The sequence below is a fragment of the Ictalurus punctatus genome, chromosome 19 (genome assembly GCF_001660625.3).
Source record: "Ictalurus punctatus breed USDA103 chromosome 19, Coco_2.0, whole genome shotgun sequence".
In the NCBI taxonomy this organism is placed as follows: Eukaryota; Metazoa; Chordata; class Actinopteri; order Siluriformes; family Ictaluridae; genus Ictalurus; species Ictalurus punctatus.
In genome coordinates, this window is record NC_030434.2 from 17,621,747 (window position 1) to 17,642,535 (window position 20,789).

At 40.7% G+C, this 20,789-nt stretch overlaps 1 protein-coding gene across 5 annotated transcripts in view; it reads left to right on the plus strand.

Moving 5' to 3' along the window:
• grip1 (glutamate receptor interacting protein 1) overlaps window positions 1–20,789 on the plus strand; it is a 303,900-nt gene that overhangs the window by 119,782 nt on the left and 163,329 nt on the right. For 2 of the 5 annotated variants that reach the window (XM_047162283.2, XM_017494580.3), the window contains exon 1: window positions 13,994–14,463. The exons of 1 other annotated variant lie outside the window; for it this stretch is intronic. In XM_047162283.2, the coding sequence (XP_047018239.1) occupies window positions 14,331–14,463 (133 nt within the window). In that variant the 5' untranslated portion in view covers window positions 13,994–14,330. Of the gene's footprint in view, window positions 1–13,991; window positions 14,464–20,789 lie in introns of those variants that run through there. 2 more of the 5 variants (XM_053688170.1, XM_053688171.1) reach the window with 2 other exon arrangements.

Consider the following 20,789-nt stretch of genomic DNA (forward strand, 5'->3'; position numbering starts at 1 on the left):
CTTTCAGCAAACTCCAGGCGGGCTGTCATGTGCCTTTTACTGAGGAGTGGCTTCTTTCTGGCCACTCAACCGTACAGGCCTGATCGATGGAGTGCTGCAGAGACGGTTGTTCTCATGGAAGTTTCTCCTCTCTCCACAGAGACACGCTGGAGCTCTGTCAGGGTGACCATTGGGTTTTTGGTCACCTCATTGACTAAGGCCCTTCTCTCCCAGTCGCTCAGTTTGGCCGGTCGGAAGAGTCCTGGTGGTTCCAGACTTCTTCCATTTAGGGATGATTGAGGCCACTGTGCTCACTGGGACCTTCAATGCTGCAGAAATGTATCTGTACCCTTCCCCAGATCTGTGCCAGACAGACAGGACATACAATCCCGTCTCGGAGGTCTACAGACAGTTCCTTGGACTTCATGGCTTGGTCTGTGATCTGACATGCATTGTTAACTGTGGGACCTTATATAGACAGGTGTGTGCCTTTCCAAATCATGTCCAATCAACTGAATTTACCACAGATGGACTCCAGTGGAGTTGTAGAAACATCTCAAGGATGATCAGTGGAAACAGGATGTGTCATGGCAAAGGCTGTGAATACTTATGTACATGTGCTTTTTTGTTTTTTATTTTTAATAAAGTTGTCATTATGGGGTATTGTTTGTAGAACTTTGAGGAAAATAATGAATTGAATCCATATTGGAGTAAGGCTGTAACATAACAAAATGTGGAAAAAGTGAAGCGCTGCGAATACTTTCCGGATGCACTGTATGATATGTTATATGAGACTGAATGCATTCTCTTTTTTTCCCCTTCCCCCTTCCACCATTTTGTGCTCGTATTGACCTTCTATAGAAAATATAATATAAATAAATCTAAAAGAAAGCGAGCAAATTTTTCTAGTGATCATCAATATGTCTGATAACTAAGTTGCTGCAGCTCTTTTTTTTATATATTGCAGTAAAAAGAAAAATGACATAATAGGAATAGAAATCACTGCAGAGTGACTGGTGTTTAATTAGCAGTGCAGTCTGTATATTGTGATGTCACAGTGCACTTTTCTGATATGGGTATCCTTTTAAAACATTGGGTTTTTAAAAATTTATTAAACATTTTTTTTTATTATTTCTCTTGAACCTTTAATTGTTTTCCTCATCTTATTTCAGTGTTAAATCATTTATTTTTGTAGATATTACATAAAAGTATCATCATGCAGTTTTGCTTAACACTACTATATACATGATGTGATGCATGACGTGTGTCATAGAAGTATCACGGTAAGATATTTTTGTCATATCCAATATGGCCTTAAGGTACTTTTGTCTGTGTGTGTTTTCTTTCTTTCTTTCTTTCTTTTCTTTTTTTTCTTTTTAAAAAAAAAAAAATATATACATGTTGATGAAAAGCTGGTGTTTGGCAGGGGTGTTTCTGATTTGCTGTGCCTGTCACTTTAATGCATCAGAGCTGCCATGAGCACCAGCTGAGTTGTTTTCCACAGAAATTTCTTTCGCTATTTTAATGTTTTTTTTTAGCGGGTACCTATTTTCTACCTGCGGTTCTCGCAAATACACATTTCATGTGAGCGTGACTCTGTCAGAAAACTGTCATAGAAAATGACTCTAATACCAGTAAATCAGAGAGAGTTCTCTTCTCCTAATGATTCTCTAAGCGTGCTGCTGTGGCGAAGCGCTACCCCAGGCTCAGAATTCAAGAAGACTGTTTCTTCATGCCATCCTCATTTCCAATTCCAGCTAATTTATGCCCTGAGCTGAATGTGATTTGACCAATCTGTCACTTCCCACCTCCCCTTATGTTTCATTCCCACGTCCCATCTGCACCTTGACTATTCATTTCTTATTCAATTCTGCAAGCTTGTTTTTTGTTGTTGTTGTTGTTTTTTTTTTACTCACTAGGAACGCTCACACAACTCAAGTCAATGAAGACTTAAACCATGTAGAATCAATTTAGATGATAAGTGTGATCTGGCAGTTTTGTGGTGGATTTTTGCGTGGAAGGATGTGAACCAGTCAGACACGTGTTAGGTTCATGGCCTGTTTGAAAGGAAGCTCACCCGGTGAGTGCTGCTCTTTCTGCTAAGAAAGAGTCCTCTGCTAAATTTTGCCCTGGAGCGTTTCTCCATCCCTGCGAGGCTGTGTGCATGACTGCTGATGCGCCTGTGCCTCTGGTTGACCGACAAGATTAGACAAGACTCTGTCCAGCACTACCGCTCCACTTTCTCGTTCTCACAGCTCGATTTCTACTTTAGTTCACATTTTTAATACAGTATCACGGACAACCGCATTATGTACACGAGCGCTTTACGAAGCATTTATGTTTTGATTATTATTCTTTCTTTTTTTATATACCCATGTTACATGAAGGGTTTACAAAATGAGTCGTATATTTCCTACCACAGTGTTGGTGTAAATCTTAAATGTGATTGGTCAGAAAGTGGTTATTAACGTCGTATAACAGCAGCTCTGACAGAGGCGCTGTCTGTAATTCATATTAATGCGCAAGTTCCGATACATTATTTCTATAGTAACGGCACATTCACAGAAGTCTAATAATAAAAGGATTTAAAAACACGTTTGAGGTTTTTTAGCCTCCCATTCCCACCTTTTATGGACTGCGTTCACGGAGTCAACTTGAACCGAAAGGTTTCATTTCTATGGCTGTAGACTTAGGGACGTGTATAAGAGCAGAGGCCGTTCCTTTGAGTGTCTAACACAGCGTATGTAATGTAACCTCTTTAATCGAGCCTCTCTGTGCTTTTTTAAGGCTTCAGATGTCTTCCACCTACTGTGCATTTCCATCCCCCTGTGCACTGTGACGCTTCACGGGATTTATTTAGACCTGCTCTGTCCACGAGCAACAAAACCTATACTTGTTGTTTATATGGTGAACATTTCTTTGAGATAACATTCATGGAAGGAGTCTCCAGTGTCAGCACTTTGTAACAGTCAGTAAGTTTTTTCTGCATGGGAAAGTCTTCAGGAAGGAGGAGTTTCGGTTTCTCAGTAACATGACGAGCCTTTGTTTTGTCTTGTTCTGTTTAGTTTTTTTGGTCATATTAACTTCAGGAGAAAAAAATGGTGAAGCAGGGATTGTTTCTAACACATTAACATAAATTCGAACGGGAGCTAACTTGTCTCGTGAATCTACAACATAACGTAAATGTGGCTAAAATTGATTAAATAAGCACAACTTAAGGTATTGCATTATTGGCAAATCGCGTTTATAAATAAAGGGCCGTGCTTTTAAAACAGTTTTTATAATGATTATTCTCCTGACATTCCGCACTCCACGTTCACACACCCTTCGCCTTCCCCCTCGAAAAAAAAAAAAACCCTACAAAATAAATCAATAAAAAAATAAATAATTCAGGACCACTTTAGAGTTTGAAACCGCTTATTTTCATCAGAAATAGGACAGTAGTGCGCATCATTCGGCATGTCCGATATGTTGATATTTCATGCTTAATAATGAGATACTGGTGTTTTGATTTCCGTGAGCCGTAAGCCGTAATCATCAAGATCCAAACGAAAAAGGCTTGAAATATTTCACTTTGTGTGTAATGAATCTAGAATGTATGAAAGTTCCACTTTTTGAATTTAATTACGGGAAAAATGAACTTTTCCACAAAATTCAATTTTTTTGATCTGCACCTGTATATATGCATATACACATGGATAATGATAATAATGACAATGCTTGTACAGCTGAGAATTATGCGTACAGATGTATTTATTTATTTATTTATTTATTTATTTTAAAGGGGGAGGCGGGGAATCAGTCAGAGGGCAGAATTTGAAGGGGATTGAAGTAGGTTATATTTATCATAGAAATATCCAAAGCTGCCATTCTGAGAACATCTTATCAACTCCAGCTTCAGAAACAACACATTATCAACAAACCATCGTGAAGTAGTTGGTAGTTTGGTGGACTTCCAGAGAAATAACATCTGTCGTCTAGCTAATAAGGATGTGAAGCCTAATATATCTCACTGTTTGAAGGAAAGCCGAGTCGGAACCTTGCGGACCCACAAATAGCAATAGTGAGGCACACATCTTCCTTGGTCTTAAATACTTTGGATCTAGTCTACGTTCGTTCAATTTCAGAGCGGTTTGCTAGCGGTTTTGTTGTTGAGACAAAAAACTATGGGGGAAAATAAAGGTCTATCTATTTGTTGTACGTTACAAACAATAAGACGTGTTTCTAAGGATGCACCGAAATTTCGGCCGCCGAACATTTTCGCTTTTTGGCCGAAAGAGAAAAAAGGCCGAAAATAAATGCCGCCCCGCCCCTCAGTGCTCAGCGCTTATCGTTGCATTGCAACATCACTAGATGAATGATTTAAAGAACATTACCTTGCCGTGGAGAAAAAAGCAGCGTGCACGGGAAATAATACAGGCAGAGCTGGCTGAACGCATCTCCTGAAGGATCGACGTACAGCACAGAGCAGAGTGTGCCAGAGAAACGCGTGCGTACAAATGACGAGGTGCAAAAACTCCCTCGCTTTCTGACGTGTTTGTCGAGATTCTTCAGGAAAGCGCCCCGATCCACAGCAGTGCCACAACACGCGCAGCTACGCTTTCCATTGCTTGCGCAGATTGCACGCAGGTGTTTATCTGCCCCAAGCGACCAGCTCTCCTGCCAGAAAGCGGAGTTATTTTGTTCTTGAAGAGAAGCCTTCCACTTTTGCTTAAATAGAAAGCAGTCCAATTTGCTGTCGCGTATAGCAATTACATTCAAATTCGTGTAGCCCTGCAAAGCTTTGTTCTTGACTCGAGGCTTCGCCTGTTTACAGTTTGAGGTTGGTTTTAGTTCTATTGCTGTGGTTTTGCACAATAATCTTTAATTAATGTGGAAATACGTTTACGTAAACAGAATAGAAGCCTAGTTCATTGCCTGACTGCTGTTTTGCATATCATAATAGTTTTCTAGAACTTTACATTATTTGGATGATTGGATAAAAAAAAAAAATCTGTTAAAATTGTTTGTTACAGAACTGAATGAAGAATAATTCAATTCAATTTTATTTGTATAGCGCTTTTCACAATGGACGTTGTCTCAAAGCAGCTTTACAGAAACATATAAACACAGGATAGAGATTTTAAATGTGTGTTTATCCCTATTGAGCAAGCCAGTGGCGACGGTGGTGAGAAAAAACTCCCTAAGATGATATGAGGAAGAATCCTTGAGAGGAACCAGACTCAGAAGGGAACCCGTCCTCATCTGGGTAACGGATAGTGTGAAAGTAAAGGAAAGTTCATTATGGTTTTTATAAGAAGTCTGTTTGTTGAACTAGTCCACTGTTCACTAAAGGAGACCTGAGTGCAAAACTGCATGTGGTGATTGCAGTCCTAAGGATATAGTTACAACCGTATTCCGTAATATATGAAATATTGTTTTTGATTCGGTGTCAATAAAAGTGTTAATTAATAAAAAAAATTTAAGTCTAATATTAATACAATTATACAAAAAAAAAAAAAAGATTTTAAAAGCGGTTTAAAATTTATTTTTGGCCAAGTGCACCCAGAATTTTCGGTTTTGGCCCAGACTTTTCCTTTCGGTGCGTCACTGTTAATTACATTGTACTGTGATGGATACGGTGAGAGTTTTGAGCTGTATCATGTGATATATTTTGACCTCACATTACGGCCTTGCACCGAAAGGTTTCATTTCTATGGCTGTAGACTTAGGGACGTGTATAAGAGCAGAGGCCGTTCCTTTGAGTGTCTAACACAGCGTATGTAATGTAACATCTTTAATCGAGCCTCTCTGTGCTTTTTTTAAGGCTTCAGATGTCTTCCACCTACTGTGCATTTCCATCCCCCTGTGCACTGTGACACTTCACTGGATTTATTTAGACCTGCTCTGTCCACGAGCATCCACAGGGTTCTGTCTCTTACTTGGTGTTTGAGACTTTCCTCTCCTGATTTCACACAGCAAAGTCATCGTGAGACGTCCTAACTCGTCTCTAACTCTGCTGAATGACAGGATGCTTTTCCAGGGATCTGACTAGGGATTAAGAGCTTTTCCCTTTTTAAGTGACGTGATGACAGGATCAGCGTAGAGCTCTTGGAATGTTGTGAACTTTTTTTTTTTTAACTTTTTTTTGTGAGCTGCAAACCCCTCTATTACCTCTGTTTGCATTCTACTTCAGACAGACATGCATTATGATAGACTGCTGTTCTGTATGATAAATAGGTGACAAGACTGTCATAATAACAGCTAAACTGAGAAGAATGCACACCTCGGTAGGACTGACACATGACTTCTCAAGGAACAGTGATCTGTGAGAGTAAACACATCGTTGCAGGGGGGACGATCTAATCCAGAGACGTGGGAATAAATCAGCTCTTCAATACTCATGTGCAAAGAAACAAAACACAAAAGACCCCTCCCCCTCTGGCCTGTCTCCTGCAAGCCTCAGTCATACTGACAGACTTCTCATCAAATGGAAATGTAAAGCACATGGCAGTTTGTAGCAGTTCGCAGGGTTCCTGTTCGCGAGTTCACTCAGAGAAGGAAAGTTCAAGTTGGGAATGAAAACCTCAGCAGTTAGTGATGTGATGGTCTAACCCTAACCCAATGCCATGTTATTGTTACCACCCTGAAGTTGATTATATAACACCACCCCTCAGTGTTTTGTTTTATTCCTCTTCTACCACTGCAATGCGATTATGATTACATTTTCTTTCTTTCTTTTTCTTAATGATTGCACAACTTGTATATTTTTTTCCATTTCTAAGTACGTTTAATGTTGTGGAACATCTAACGAAAGGAGCTAGTTATAGCCGCTGCAAACAGTCGTTCCCTCACCAGCCTGAAGGTTAATTAAAGCAACGAGGCACCGTGAAGTGGGCATGTGTTACAGTGGTGTGAGTCAAAAGCCCTTACTCATGACTAAACCATTGTAATGCACACCGTTGAATGTATTTTCATTTATTATTAATGATATTCATCATAAAAAATTCCTACGCTCATGTTATACCACAGAGCGGCCGAATTCTTGAATCTGATTGGTCAGCAGGTGCTTTGGAAAGTTTCCCAATCTTCAGAACTGCGGAGGTTATGGCTGTTTTATATTTGCTATAAAATAAGCTGTAACAAGAACCAACTTGTCTCTTGGATGGTCCACAACATTAACTAGAACTACTTTTAAACCGTTTAAAATGTCTGACATGTTGTTCATTAATAAATTAAATGCTGTAATGGTGCTAACGTATCACACCACCATGGAATAACCATGTATTATTTTTGTTTATACCATGGTCTGTCTGAATACTCGATTCCGTTTGGTTGGAAGGTGTACGTTCAAACCGCTGAATGCACAGGTAGGTCTAGTCAGTTTGATCACTGTTCTAAATTATAAACATCTGTAACCGTAGTAATATATATTTATAGCTGCATACAGTAGTTAAACTCACAGCTTCATTATTAGTAGAGATGTGGCACAGGTGCAGGTAATTCACACACAATCTCGCTCTCTCTAATAACTATATTATAATTTATTAAAATAAATGTAATCTCATCGCACTTCTTCATCTCTGTGTATGATTTAGAACAGGTGGAATTCTAGATCTAACGACCTGTATATAAAATAGCCAATGAAAATTAACTATAAGACAATTGTTATTTTTATCCTTTAACTTAACAGCGTTAACTTGTTAATGCTGGCAACGGGATAATCCACAGCTAGGTGTGTATTACACGATTTTAATGCACTCCGCGAAGGCAACCACAGATTCTTTGCCTCCATGTCGTGTATTAAAATCGTTTCCTGCACACCCAGCCGTGGATTATCCCTTACATGAGTGCTAACATGCGGCACACTCAAAAAAATTAATTCATTACTCTTACTTAATTTAATCGAAGAAAGCTTTTACACACTATTTCATCTAGTTCATTCCAAATAAATCAGTTTAGTTTGGTCAGCACTATTCAGTTGGTTTATGTCAAATTCATTTACTCTAGTATGTTTAATTAACTTGATTATATTTGTCAAACTAAATTTTCTTATGTTGGTCAAACTTAATTTTTTGTATTCATTTACTGAGGTTTAATTCATTTTCTTATGTTTAAACAAGCAATATCATTCATTAATTTACACAATGTATATAATGAACAAATAAGAACTGACTGGCGTCAGTGCTGAAATTAGTATAGATGACGGAGTGGCCACAGCCCAAACACAAGCACCACTCGTCAGCACAATGGTAACCACAAAATTCAAAAACATTACAGAAACTCCTTCAAATGTCCAACATAACTGAACATTAAAGTGCACCTATTACGCTTTTTCAAATATTACCCTTATAGAGCTGTTTGTGAATGTAAAAACGTCTGCAAAGTTTCAAAAATCAAAGCACGTGACAAACCGATTAGATTTTTGGCTCCCAAAAGAAGGAAGCGATTCTGAACAGCTGAAACGAGTCGTGAGTAATTCCAGACTTTACCTCCTGTACTAACTTAGGTAGGTTTGTGACACAATCCCTGCCTCTGTTCTTCATCAGCTCCTCCTTGACAGACAGAGCTGAAACTCGTTCTAGTAGTGGGAGTTTCTTTTGTGAAACACTCTGACAGTTGTAGACCAGTCACAACAGACTGGGACACCTGACCAATCAGAGCAGAGTATGCTCTCTGAAAGGAGGAGTTTACAATGAATCCTTTAGAACGGATCATTTAAAGAGTCGTTTGTGACACTTGGGGGGGGAAAGGTAATGCTGCAGTTGAAATTATGAGCATATTAAAATGCATGTAAATGTATTGTACGAGACCTTTAAAACAAAACTAGGCACGTTTCAGAACCATAACAGGTGCGCTTTAAACAATAACATGTATTTTTCCCTTTACTGAAAAACTCACAACACTTAATCCCTAAATTTACTCTCCTAATGCAGTCCCTTGCAAAGCATGCTGGGAACTACAGATCCACTTCCCAGTTAATTATGTCAACAAAAACGATTCATGTAGTTTTAACACAAATGAATGGAGTAAACTTCCGTTTTAAATATATTCAGTGGATTGAAAACAATGATTGAACACAAGTTGTGACATAATGTTCAGAAATCATGTTACTTTAGCTCATTCTAATTAATGAAAAAAACATTTTTTGACTGTATGTCGTTCCTTTCTTATTAAACTTGGCTTGAGCGATTTGAAACCTGGTGCATTTATACAGAAATGGATTATGACATGGTTGCATTACTAATCTCAGATTCTTGCTGAGCAAGTTTTCCAAACAGCTCAAAAAAAAAAATCACATGTAACAAACCTGATTAACCTTATTTAATAGAGTAGTTTATTCAGGTTGAGCTCTTTATAAGGGCTGTGTTATTTAATCGTGTTTAAGTATGACTCCAGCATTTACAAACGTTTTATACTAGGCTGTCTGAACTATATGCATGCAGCGTTTATATAATTCAGCACGTTGGGAGAGCTCCTGGAGGTAACTGCAGTACAGTAATCTGATTTTAACATTTCTAATGTATAGTCCCTGCCCACCAGTTCAATTGGAGAAGGAAAGTTAAATGTATGAGCTGAAAATGAAAACACAGACGCTGTAATGCTTTGCTAAGAGCACACACAGGGAGAGAGAGAGGGCGAGCGAGATAGAGAGAGTAGTGAATTCTTTTGAAAGAGAAGAATGCGGTAGTAGCGTCCAAAAAATCTGAATGTAAATGCGTTCATTTTTCATTCATCACGCAGCACTCTTCTGTATTTTCCAAATTCTATCAGCTGAACAGAATTTGTGGTTAATAGCATGACATTTTATTCCATCATGGGAAATTACCTACTCTAATAGAATGTCATTTTCCTTCATGCGGGATCTCGTTTTAAGTTTGTGGTCTTTTGTAATTACCCTTGGCAGTTTAGGAAAAAGTGCGAGTTTTATTCTTCGGTAGAGGTAACGGAGTATAACAAAGTAGCTTTGAGACCAAAACGGGCATCACAGCCTACCCTGCCTAAATAGCAGGTGAATAAATAGCATTGCTCTTTCTACATGTACTCGCTCCTGTCTTTTCTGCCGTGCTACTCTAAATGGCTCACATTGTGACTTGAGCTTTTACTGCGCAACTGGAAATATCATTTTGCAAGTCATGAACACAAGATGCAGTGCGGTATTTTGGGTTCGTTCTCAGAGTGAGTGAATAAATGAGCCTGGAGAAAGCTCAAGGTTTTCATCCCTGTCCTACTTCAGTTGTTTATCTGATAAAAAAAAAAAATAATAATAAAAAAAAGTAGTAGTGGCATGATTTTACTATTCACAAGCACAGAACCATTATGTCCTCACACACACCAAAACACAGGGGTGATGTTGCGCTTCAGAGCTCGGACCGATCTTTTATATTATTCCTTTATATTAATCACTCAAAGTCTTGAAGGGATGGTGGTGAAGAAAGGAAAAGATGAGGCCTCGATGCGTGGGGGAATATTTAGATCACAAAGAAATCTAAGGAGTTGAAACTTTTCTGTCCTTGCAGTATGAATGTATTCGAATCCCTTTGCTTCTTTACAAACGATACCCACTGATTGTCTTCCGGTACGTCTCAGTCATCCCCCTAGCTCCCTAGGTCATGAATCAGTATATCGTGTACTGTACATGAGTTCGGACACTGGAACTCGGACACTAAAAAATTATAATAATTAAACACTTAAAAGTCGTTAGACTCAAACTGTATATAAAACAACAAATAAAGTTAAGTACATGCTGAAGTAATCATTTGAGAGCTACAACAACGATAACAAGCTACTTACATTTGTCAATTGTAAACAAAGTTGTCTGAGTGTTTGTCTGCCTTTTTTTTTTTTTTTTTTTAAGAACTGGTAAGCTTTAGAAAACATGACATCATTTCCAGTAAGGCAACATAGTGAGCATGGGTGCATTGTGGGATTTTTTTAGGAAGCGAACGTTCCAGTGCACCGGAAGGATTTTGAGCCCTTAAAATGGCCGACTCCATGATCAGCGTCCTGATCTGCTGAACTAGGGAGCTGATTGAGACGACGGTTTGTGTAACTGCTTTCAGTCAGGAACCTACTGTGTAGCAGGGCTCGTCAGCTGATGAATTGCAGACCCAGCAAAGTATTTCCTTAAACACAACCGAGTATGTCAGCGTGGTGCGATACCGACATTAATAGTTATTAACACCACGTCACACTGTGTCCCTAACTAAATAAACAAACTAACTATGACTATGTCTGAAATCACATGCTTGTGTACTATTTGTTGGTATTAACACTCGGTTTTCCTATTAAAGTTAGTGCTCAAATTTAAAAAAAACCTAAAGCTACCTAAAGGTTTGTTTTGAGAATCAGTCTCCAGGATTTTCTACATTAGTGTGTCTGAAAGGTCTCTGTACGTAGAAGAGATTAACACTTTTTAGTCAAATGTCTTACTTTAGATTATGTTAAGATAGCGTTTAAGAATGCCTTTGACAAAAAAAGAACGTACTGAAATCATTCTCGTGGCTGGATCGGGAAGCTGTCGCAAGGTTCGATGGACTTTAAAGCGCACCTGTTATGGTTTTGAAACGTGCCTAGTTTTGTTTGTAGACTAGATTTACATGCATCCAAGGTCAAAAAACACTTTAATGTGCCCATAATTTAAACTGCAGCATTACCTTTTTCCCCCCAGTGTCACAAACGACTCGATCAATGATCCGTTCTAAACTCCTCCTTTCAGAGAGCATACTCTGCTCTGATTGGTCAGATGTCCCAGTCTGTTGTGATTGGTTTACTGCTGTCAGCGAGCAGTCATTGAAGACCAGAGGCGGGGCTTTTTGTTACAAACCTACGTCGGTTAGTACAGGAAGTGAGTCTGGAATCACTGACGATTCGTTTCAACTGTTCAGAATCGGTTCCTTCTTTTGGGAGTCAATAACTCCGTTTATCACGCGCTTTGATTTTTGTGCGCTTTGTAGAGATACTTCTGGGACACCCTGTACTAAATGTAGTAAAAACATGTAGTAAAACATTGTACTAAACAGTGGTGCTGTCTCTTGTCTACCTCACAGCAGTTCTGGTGTGTGTGTGTGTGTGTGTGTGTGTGTGTGTGTGTGTGGTGCGCTCAGTAACACAGAGAAACCACAAAATCTTCCGATCTAAAGACATTGCCACATCAGGAACGTAACGGAACGGACTGTTACTAACTGTGGACACGTGTCCTTGCAGAAAACTTCAGCAATTACACACAGTTTTAAAATCAAGTAGTGTGAAGTGTTTGCTATACAAGTCGCTGTGTAAGAAACGATAATGCGTTACAACATGTGATTTAATATAATCCTGTGATTTTTGCCTTCCAGCCAGCACTGCTGTCAGAGCTGCTGTTTTAGAAAATTCATCAATACCTTCCCACCAAACAGCTCTGTGCTATATTATAAGGTGTTGCAGCATGATATTACTGATGCGTCGTGTTCTTGTATTGTTGCTTACTGTATACTTGCCAGTATCTTGTAAAAACATCTCTGAATAGATGTATTTCTCCACAGAACATTTGCAGTGCAGTGGGATTATGTGCATCAAATCAAGGGACAAAAACAGACCCCCTGCTGCCCCTGACAGAGGCAAGTGTGGCCCTCGTGGATGTGTGTGTCCGTGCAATTCAGAACGTAAAGTGCACTCGAGCAGGCTTTCTCAAACAAGCCGGTGGCATGTCCTAGCACGAGCTGCTTTGGTTTGTTGTGAGTGCTTCATTGTTTCCTGTAATGCGTGCTTTCCTAACACCCCTGAACATCCTGTCTTTGAGTAAGGCTGTCCTACGTTACAATCACAGCCTGGATGAGCCGTTCGGATGAGCGAAGCATTCCAGGCACGAGTGAGTGAGTGCTCCGAGTAATAGGCATGTATCGTTTTTTGACTTATCATTTCCGTTTTCAAGGTCAAGGTGCGGAAGCCAAGTTCCTAAAACGTAACGCGGACTGCGTGTGTATGGGTGTCGGCATGCCTCTGCTCTTTGTTCTGTCAAAATCGAAATCCCACCTCTTTATGGAAATCTGAGACACTGTGCCGGGTTGCCACGTGGGACACAAGCCGACTGGCACAATCAGGGGGCAGAACAGAGGGTGTTAATGAGCCTGATTTCCATCTGTGGCCAATTAGCACTCGCTGCACAGGCTAACGCTGTTAGCTGTCAGCACTTAAGCCTGTGGTGTATTGTGGCCAGGGCTGAAGATGTGGTTGGGGTTCGTGCTGGTGGGTGGTGCAGCAATCCTTCCAAAAAAGCCTTTTGTTTGTTTGGAAGCACAAACATCAGACGCCCTCCCTCATCCCCTCACTCCGACATGTCTGCATTATCCATCATGCCTCTCAATTAAGTTGCAGTTACACGGCAGTGGCTGTGAATAGATGTGGGATTTTCTCTGCACCTTATGATTGCATTGGATTTTGATTCAGGGTGGTGTGATTATTTATTTATTTTTATTTTTTTCAATTATGGAACGATTTTTCTGATTTCCTTAGCCTTGCTGATATTACACTGGATTTTTTTTATAATCCAGCATGATCAATGAAAACACTAAGCTTAATGCAAGTTTTAGTTTTCATTTCAAATGTTTCGTGCTGTTAATATTTTCCCACAAAAATCAATTTCTGCTTAAGTCTTCATGAAATCTGATCTGCATCAATGCAGCATGTCCAAGAATCTGTTGATTTCCCCCATTCCTAGGCTTGAATGCCTATTAGAAATAATTTCAGCAGGCTTATGCAGTGTCACTCACACTCTCGTACACCTTACCAGCACTTCTTGGTAATGAATGAACAGAAGGTGGAGGAGGGGATGCTGGGATACCGACACCGGAACGGTAAACACTCCCAACCATGGGATTCCTCGCTGTCTTGCCAGGTCCTTTGAACTTTACCTCTTTGTCTCAGGATCCTCTCTCACAGGAAGAAGGGTGAGGAGCAAGCCTGTCTGTGTGTGTGTGTGTGTGTGTGTGTGTGTGTGTGTGTGTGTGTGTGTGTGTGTGTTTTTACCCCGCCCTCCCTCTTTCCATATTCTCCACAATGCGCACAGCCTCTTTGGCACTCACCCACATGTTCAGCTGAGAGTGGCGACTGAAGGCTGGGCTGAGAGCGGAGCTGCACTGCTGCTTTCCTCTCGGAGGAGATGATCAGGTCTTCACAAGTGCTCCGGAGCTGATATTTGACCCGGCTTTCTCCGTCCCGGAGGACTAAAAGCTACCCCCTCCTCTTCTCCTTCTTTCACCGCTCCCTACCTCTTTCTCCGTCTCCCTGGGGGAAGCTCTCCTCAGCTCTTTGTGAAGCACATACACACGTGCAACATCGCTGCTGCTGCTGCAGCAACCAAAGTACAGCGTCCGCATCCGGATTTCGCAACCATGGATCGCTTCCTCGGCTTCGTTAAGCAGATCCGCCGGTCCCGGAGACGCAAGGGGAAAAAGTACCGGCCCGAAGAGGATTATCACGAGGGCTACGAGGACGTGTATTACTACGCTTCCGAGCACCTGCACAGTAAGTGCTTTAACTGTGCCGGCGATCAGGAGCCAGACGAGACTTTTCATTGTTTTACCTTCACTGTGAATCATTAGGCTCGAGCTAGCGTTGACGCAGAGGAGGCTGACTTTGCTGACTTTGGGAAAGCTATGGAGTGTGACCAGGTTACTGGAGGTTAGAAGTTGCGTGTATGTGTATGTGTGTGTTGTCGCCAGAAGTGCTTGCTCTGATAAATAGCGTGCATCGCTTAGCGTTTATTTGTATCGATTGAGAGCGGGTTTAATGTCATGTTGGTCGTAAATAGTGTCCTGTGCACGCCTCACGTGGACACGTTCAGCCTCAGTGCTCACATGCTGTTCCTCAGAGTGTTGACATTTTCCCTCGCCTTACGTTAACCGTGTGTGTGTGTGTGTGTGTGAGAGAGATCACTCCTCCCTCATGTATTTGAAAAGCATGCCACTCTCAAACTATCCCGAATGCCTTGTTGAAACACAACAGGGCTCTGTCTAGCTCTTTTGATCTCGTCTAAAGCACCCTCATAATGCACCCATTTATTCATCTGCTGCGTTCTTCCACGCTGCTACATGCACAGATGGACCCTGGGGTGGGCTTAAGCCTCTGCCCTTTTGCCCACGGACTTTACAAGTGCCCTCTTGGCTGGTGTTCTACGGCCTCCAGGTGGGTCAAGAAGCAAAGCTAGTTGCCTGAAAGGCAGACCCAGGGAAACAGGAAAACACCTAAGCTGATGAATTTCCTTAAGAGTCCTGCCATTCCCCTCCTGCTTGTAATGTTGTACATGATCCATCCCAATAATATGAAGCGATCTCTAGCTATGATTTCTTTAAGAGTGTCTTCACTCTTGATTACCCCTTCGTGTGGAATAGTGTCTGCCAGTCAATATTTCCATTTCAGTATTTCGACTTTGCCCTGTAGATTACTGAGAACTGTTTCATTATAAAATCTCTATTGAAACGGCGGCATTTACACTCATTAATTACATGGATGTAGCTTACACACAGGCAAGCCATCTAGCTAGCTAGTTTTATTGTTAATATCAGATCATGCCACATATGAAAGCTTACAATTATATACCTATGTGCAGTGTCAAACATTTTTACATTTACAGTCACCTTTCTTCCTAGTGGTGTCATAGCAGGATTGTTTAATGGGTTGGTTATATGATCTTTTTCATGATGCAATGAAATGGACAAAACTTAGGCAAGACTGAAATTCAAGGCATTCTGGACTGAAAAACCAACCATCGAATACTTATTTTTATTTATTTATTATTATTAGCTTTTTGTACTGTTAAATAAATGTTAATCATTTATGGCGCTTTTATTCAGAGAATTGAAAAGCATGAATTCAACGTATTGCATATCTCATGAAGGGCAAGGTAAAAATTACTGGCACGTCACTTCTTTCCATAAGACAGTACTCCATAATGCAAAGCTGATGATAAATAAAACAAATACCATGAAGTAGAAAGCTTTTTATACGTGGCCTGCATTGTGCACAGGATGCCTTACTTTCAGCTGGTGTATCAAACTGGTAGTGGGGAAAACCATCCTTGTGTGGAACAGTTTAATTTTCCAGGCGTTTTTATTCTTCAGAAAACCGAAAGTGTCGTCATTTTGGTGCATCCCCCAAATACGTGAAATCTGAAATAAAAAAATTAGGAATTTTGAAATAAATAAGAGTAAGTCTATAACAGGCGGTGAGAGGCACAATAAAGTAATGTTACCACACTCAAGCCGACCAGGACATCCAGGAATCTTGGGCTGACTGTACGGTCCTGTAGGTTCATCCTGTACAACATCAAGAAAATCAGACCCTACCTCACCGAACAGGCTACTCAGATACAAGTCCAGGCTCTTCTCTTCTCAAAACTGGACTACTGCAGCTCACTACTCTCGGGCCTCCCAGCCAGCTCCATCAAACCCCTTCAGATGATTCAGAATGCAGCAGCACGCCTCGTCTTCAACCAGCCCGAGAGAACCCATGTCACACCCCTCTTCATCTCCCTCCACTGGCTTCCTGTAGCTGCCCGCATCAAATTCAAGGCCTTGATGCTCACCTACAAGACCTTGTCTGGAACTGCACCCCCTACCTCAACTCTCTCCTTGATGTTTACGTTCCCTCACGCAACCTGCGATCGGTTAATGACAAACGCTTAGTGGTGCCTTCTCCGCGTGGCTCAGGGTCCTTTACAGAACCTTCACACTAACCGTCCGTCAGTGGTGGAATGAACTTCCAACCTCGATCCAGACCGCAGGAACCGTCACCATCTTCAAAAAACAGCTAAAGACCCACCTCTTCCATGAACACTTAAAATGCCAATCCCACATTATTAAACAAACAAACAAAGAAAACCCCATCTCTACTCTGCGCACTTTGCTTCTCTAGAACTCAATTATAAATCTTATATGCTAGCACTACTTGGATTGTTCTCTACTTGATATATCTCTTTGCTTGTATTTCCTCATTTGTAAGTCGCTTTGGATAAAAGCGTCTGCTAAAGGAATTAATGTAGTGTAATTTAATTTCATCTCCTCTGTCATCACCATGTGAATACAGTAGATGTAGAATTGTCAGAAGTGTTCTGTAATACTTGCTGTTTGCTTTATATTTCTTGAATCAAATTATAATCAGCAACAGTATAGGAGGCTTTAAGCAGAATCAGGATCATGGTTTATTATCCACATACACTTGAGTTTATAAGGAATTTCACTCTGTTGCTGAACATTAGGCAGACAATTTGCTGTGAACACATGTGGATACTATATACAGCTATTACACTGTAATGACATATATATATATATACACACACATAAAATATTGTACAAAGAAGAATGTTGCACAGGTAAATATCTAATACCCATAAGACCATGCGGTCAGTTTGTGAAGAAATTAAGGTTCAGAGAAACTGGCATCCAAGATTGGAAATGCATCACCCCCCCACCCCCCGTGGTCTTGGCTGACTAGATTGGAACCTGTTGTGGTCTTCTGCTGATGTCGCTCACCTGAGGGTAGCTCATTGGTTGAGATGTTGGACTACTGATCGGAAGGTCATGAGCTCAAATCCCTTGAGCGATGCCTTTAACTGCTCAGTGCCTGAACTGCTCAGTTGTATGAATGATAGAAATGTAACTCACTCTAGAAAAGGGCATCTGCCAAATGCCATAAGTGTAAATGTGCCTTTAGGTTCTGCGTGTTCTGCGTGTTCTGCTTGAGATGCTTTTCTGCTCAACACAGTTGTAAAGAGTGGTTGTTCGAGTTACTCTAACCTTCCTGTTTGTTCAAACTAGTCCTGAGGTTCCTCTCTGAACTGTTTTTTTATATATATATATATATTTTTATATATAAAATATATATATATATATATATATATATATATATATATATATATATATATATATATATATATATATATATTTTATGCACCATTCTGTGTAAACTCTAGAGCCTGTTGTGTTGTGTTTGAAAATCCCAGATGATCAGTAGTTTCTGAAAATACTCAAACCAACAAACCATGCCAAGGCCAAAGTCACTGAGATCACATTTTTCCACATTCGGATGTTTGATGTGAATATTAACAGAAGCTCTTGACCTGCTTGTACATGATTGTCTGTTTGGATAATTGCACGAATGAGCAGCGCACTGGCTTGGTGGTTAGCACGTCTGCCTCTGGGATTGTGGGTGCGAATCCTGCCTCGCTCTGTGTGCGTGGAGTTTGCATGTTCTCCCTGTGCTTGGAGGTTTCCTCCGGGTACTCCGGTTTTCTTTCCCAGTCCAAAGACATGCATTGTAGGCAGACTGGCATTTACAAATTGTTTGTGGTCTGTGAGTGTGTGTGATTTGTGCCTTGCTGGGCTGGCACCCCGTCCAGGATGTGTGTCCTGAGCTCCCTGGGATAGCCTCCACGCTCCCCCGTGACTCTGTGTAGGATAAGTGGTGTGGACAATGGATGGATGGATGGATGGATGATCAATTTGTCTGCCTTTTTATTTCTTTTTTTTTTTTTATTCTGTTGATTAATCATCATGTCAGATTAAAGTCTAAGTGATATGTTTGAATTGACACTGAAGTGAAGGTGCTACAATCTGTAGAGCATGAACTAATCTGCATCGCACTCAGGCAGTGTCTCCACAGATGAACGGTGTAATATTAGTTTTGCCTTTACATCACACCTGGTAGAAAATGCTTTCTTGAACAGGGCGTGAGGATGAATGGTAGTGTGGAATCATCAGTAATGCGCAGGTCTGCTTCCACTGCCGATGTAACTGCTCAAGAGTTGAGAATTTGGCCGTGTTTAACCTGTGTCGAAGCTTCACTCCGACATCCCTGGGGTGGAATAGGGAATGACTGGAGGATTGAGGAAAGGCCTGTCATCTACATTCCGCACCTCTGACGAGGACAGATTGAGAGTGGGGATGCTTGTAAGCAAGTGCAGGTGTTAGCTGGGAGAAGGTTTTCACAAGGAACATCAGCCAGGGTTGGATCTTTTTTCCCCCCAGAATCAAAACTTTCCTGAAATTGTGATGTGGGTGTGTGTGGTTTCCATCCTGGAGAACGTAGGAGTATTGTGACGAGCGTCAGGCTCTGACAAGTTAATGAGTAACAGTCTGTAAGATAGTCGATAAATGATGTACATGTTCATCACCATGCAGTGCATTGATGTGGCTGTCACTGTCTGAGGTAAAAGCACTTTCTTCACCAACAATGGCTCAGACTTGTGTTTTTTTTTTTGTTTTTGTTTTTTGATTCGTTTGTAAGACTGTGATGTTTTCTTTTCTATCGCAAACGGTTTAATTTCCATGGAAATCTTAATTAAATAGAAGTATTTATTAGAGCACGGTTACGACTTTGATTTTGCCTGAGGCAGCAACTTAATCTCTCTAGCGTTGCTGTTGTGTGTCTGCATTTAGTCAATCATTCACTTTGATATGCTTTTTCAAAAGCTCTGAGAAATAAAATTAGACATCTAATTACCCCAGCAGGGCTCTGGCACATAAAATGCAAGAATAAATGCCATGCTGAATTTTTCTTTTCTGCTTTTCTACAGATGCAGTGTGTCATTTGTTATTTTATTTTATTATTTTGTTTATTTATTTATTTATTTTAAAAGATCTTCCCTGCTGGGTCGGACTGAAGGCTGTTGGTTTGTAGGTGAAATCGGTCTCTCAAAAGGATGCGGTGCTTTTGAAAAACGTTCAGGTACAGCTCTAGATATGTGCAGCCTGATGCATGTGGAGAGACCAGATACTAATTAACTTGTTAGTAAAAAAATAATTTAATAATGAAACGATGATAATGATGTCACATTTGCTTCCACCTCTTACTCTTGCCTGTGCTAGAACTGCCCCTCTGCATCATTTATAACAGGCTCATGCATAATTCACGACGAGGTTGTAGCCTGCCTATTTCTGTACATTTATCAAACTCGTACTCGTGTGGGACGCAGCCGTTTGCTCTCTGATGGGACTCATCCGTCTACTCTTAGACTCGCCGTAGCCCCCTTCATTCCAACTTGCAGGAGGTCTATACTTGTTCATTTTGAAAAATGTTCCATTTCATCATGACAATAGGGGAGGCAGACAGGGTGTGCTCACTCGTAAATCTGGAGACGAGCACCAGTAGAGCAGAGCACACAGGATAAAGAGGAGGAGCCAGATGGCTTTTTAGCCTTTGTTTATTTACTTCACCATATGTGAGGTGTAAGTATTATCCTCATTTGCAGCTTTATATAATAGCTGAGCTCAATGATTCACGAATAGCTCTCACCAGTGACTCCTGCTACATTTCAAAGCCGATACTTAAGTCCTCCATTTTGTTTGTTTATTTGTCCTCTTGTTACATGGATGTCTACTGCTTATGTCGAGTACGGTGCTTCCATGCCGGATTTGTGAATTTAGCTCTAGTTAGGTTATGTTGTTCAGGCAAAAAAAAAAAAAAAAAAAAGACAGACATCCTATATTTATTCTTGTATAGCTTCTGTAAATGTTCATCCCAGGACTCTTGCCTGTACTCTTCTACAGCTGTAATAGTTTATTATCCTACTATCCGGTCCACTGGACGATGATGGTTGCTCTTTCGAGGCAAGGTTTCTTTCTCATGTTGTCGAGTTTTTGTTCGTCAATGTTGCTTTCGAACCTCATCGTCTAAGTAAATTTATATGATCTGTAATGAATCAAGCTCATCAGCTTTCACCAGCCAACAGCTGTCTAATTTTGACGCGGTGTCCGAGCTCAGCGTAGCAGCTGATCTCGGCTACGTGTCTACAAGCTTCTGTTGGGAAGTTATGGAAAATATCGGTCATTACGGTAGCAATGTGCTTGAAAACA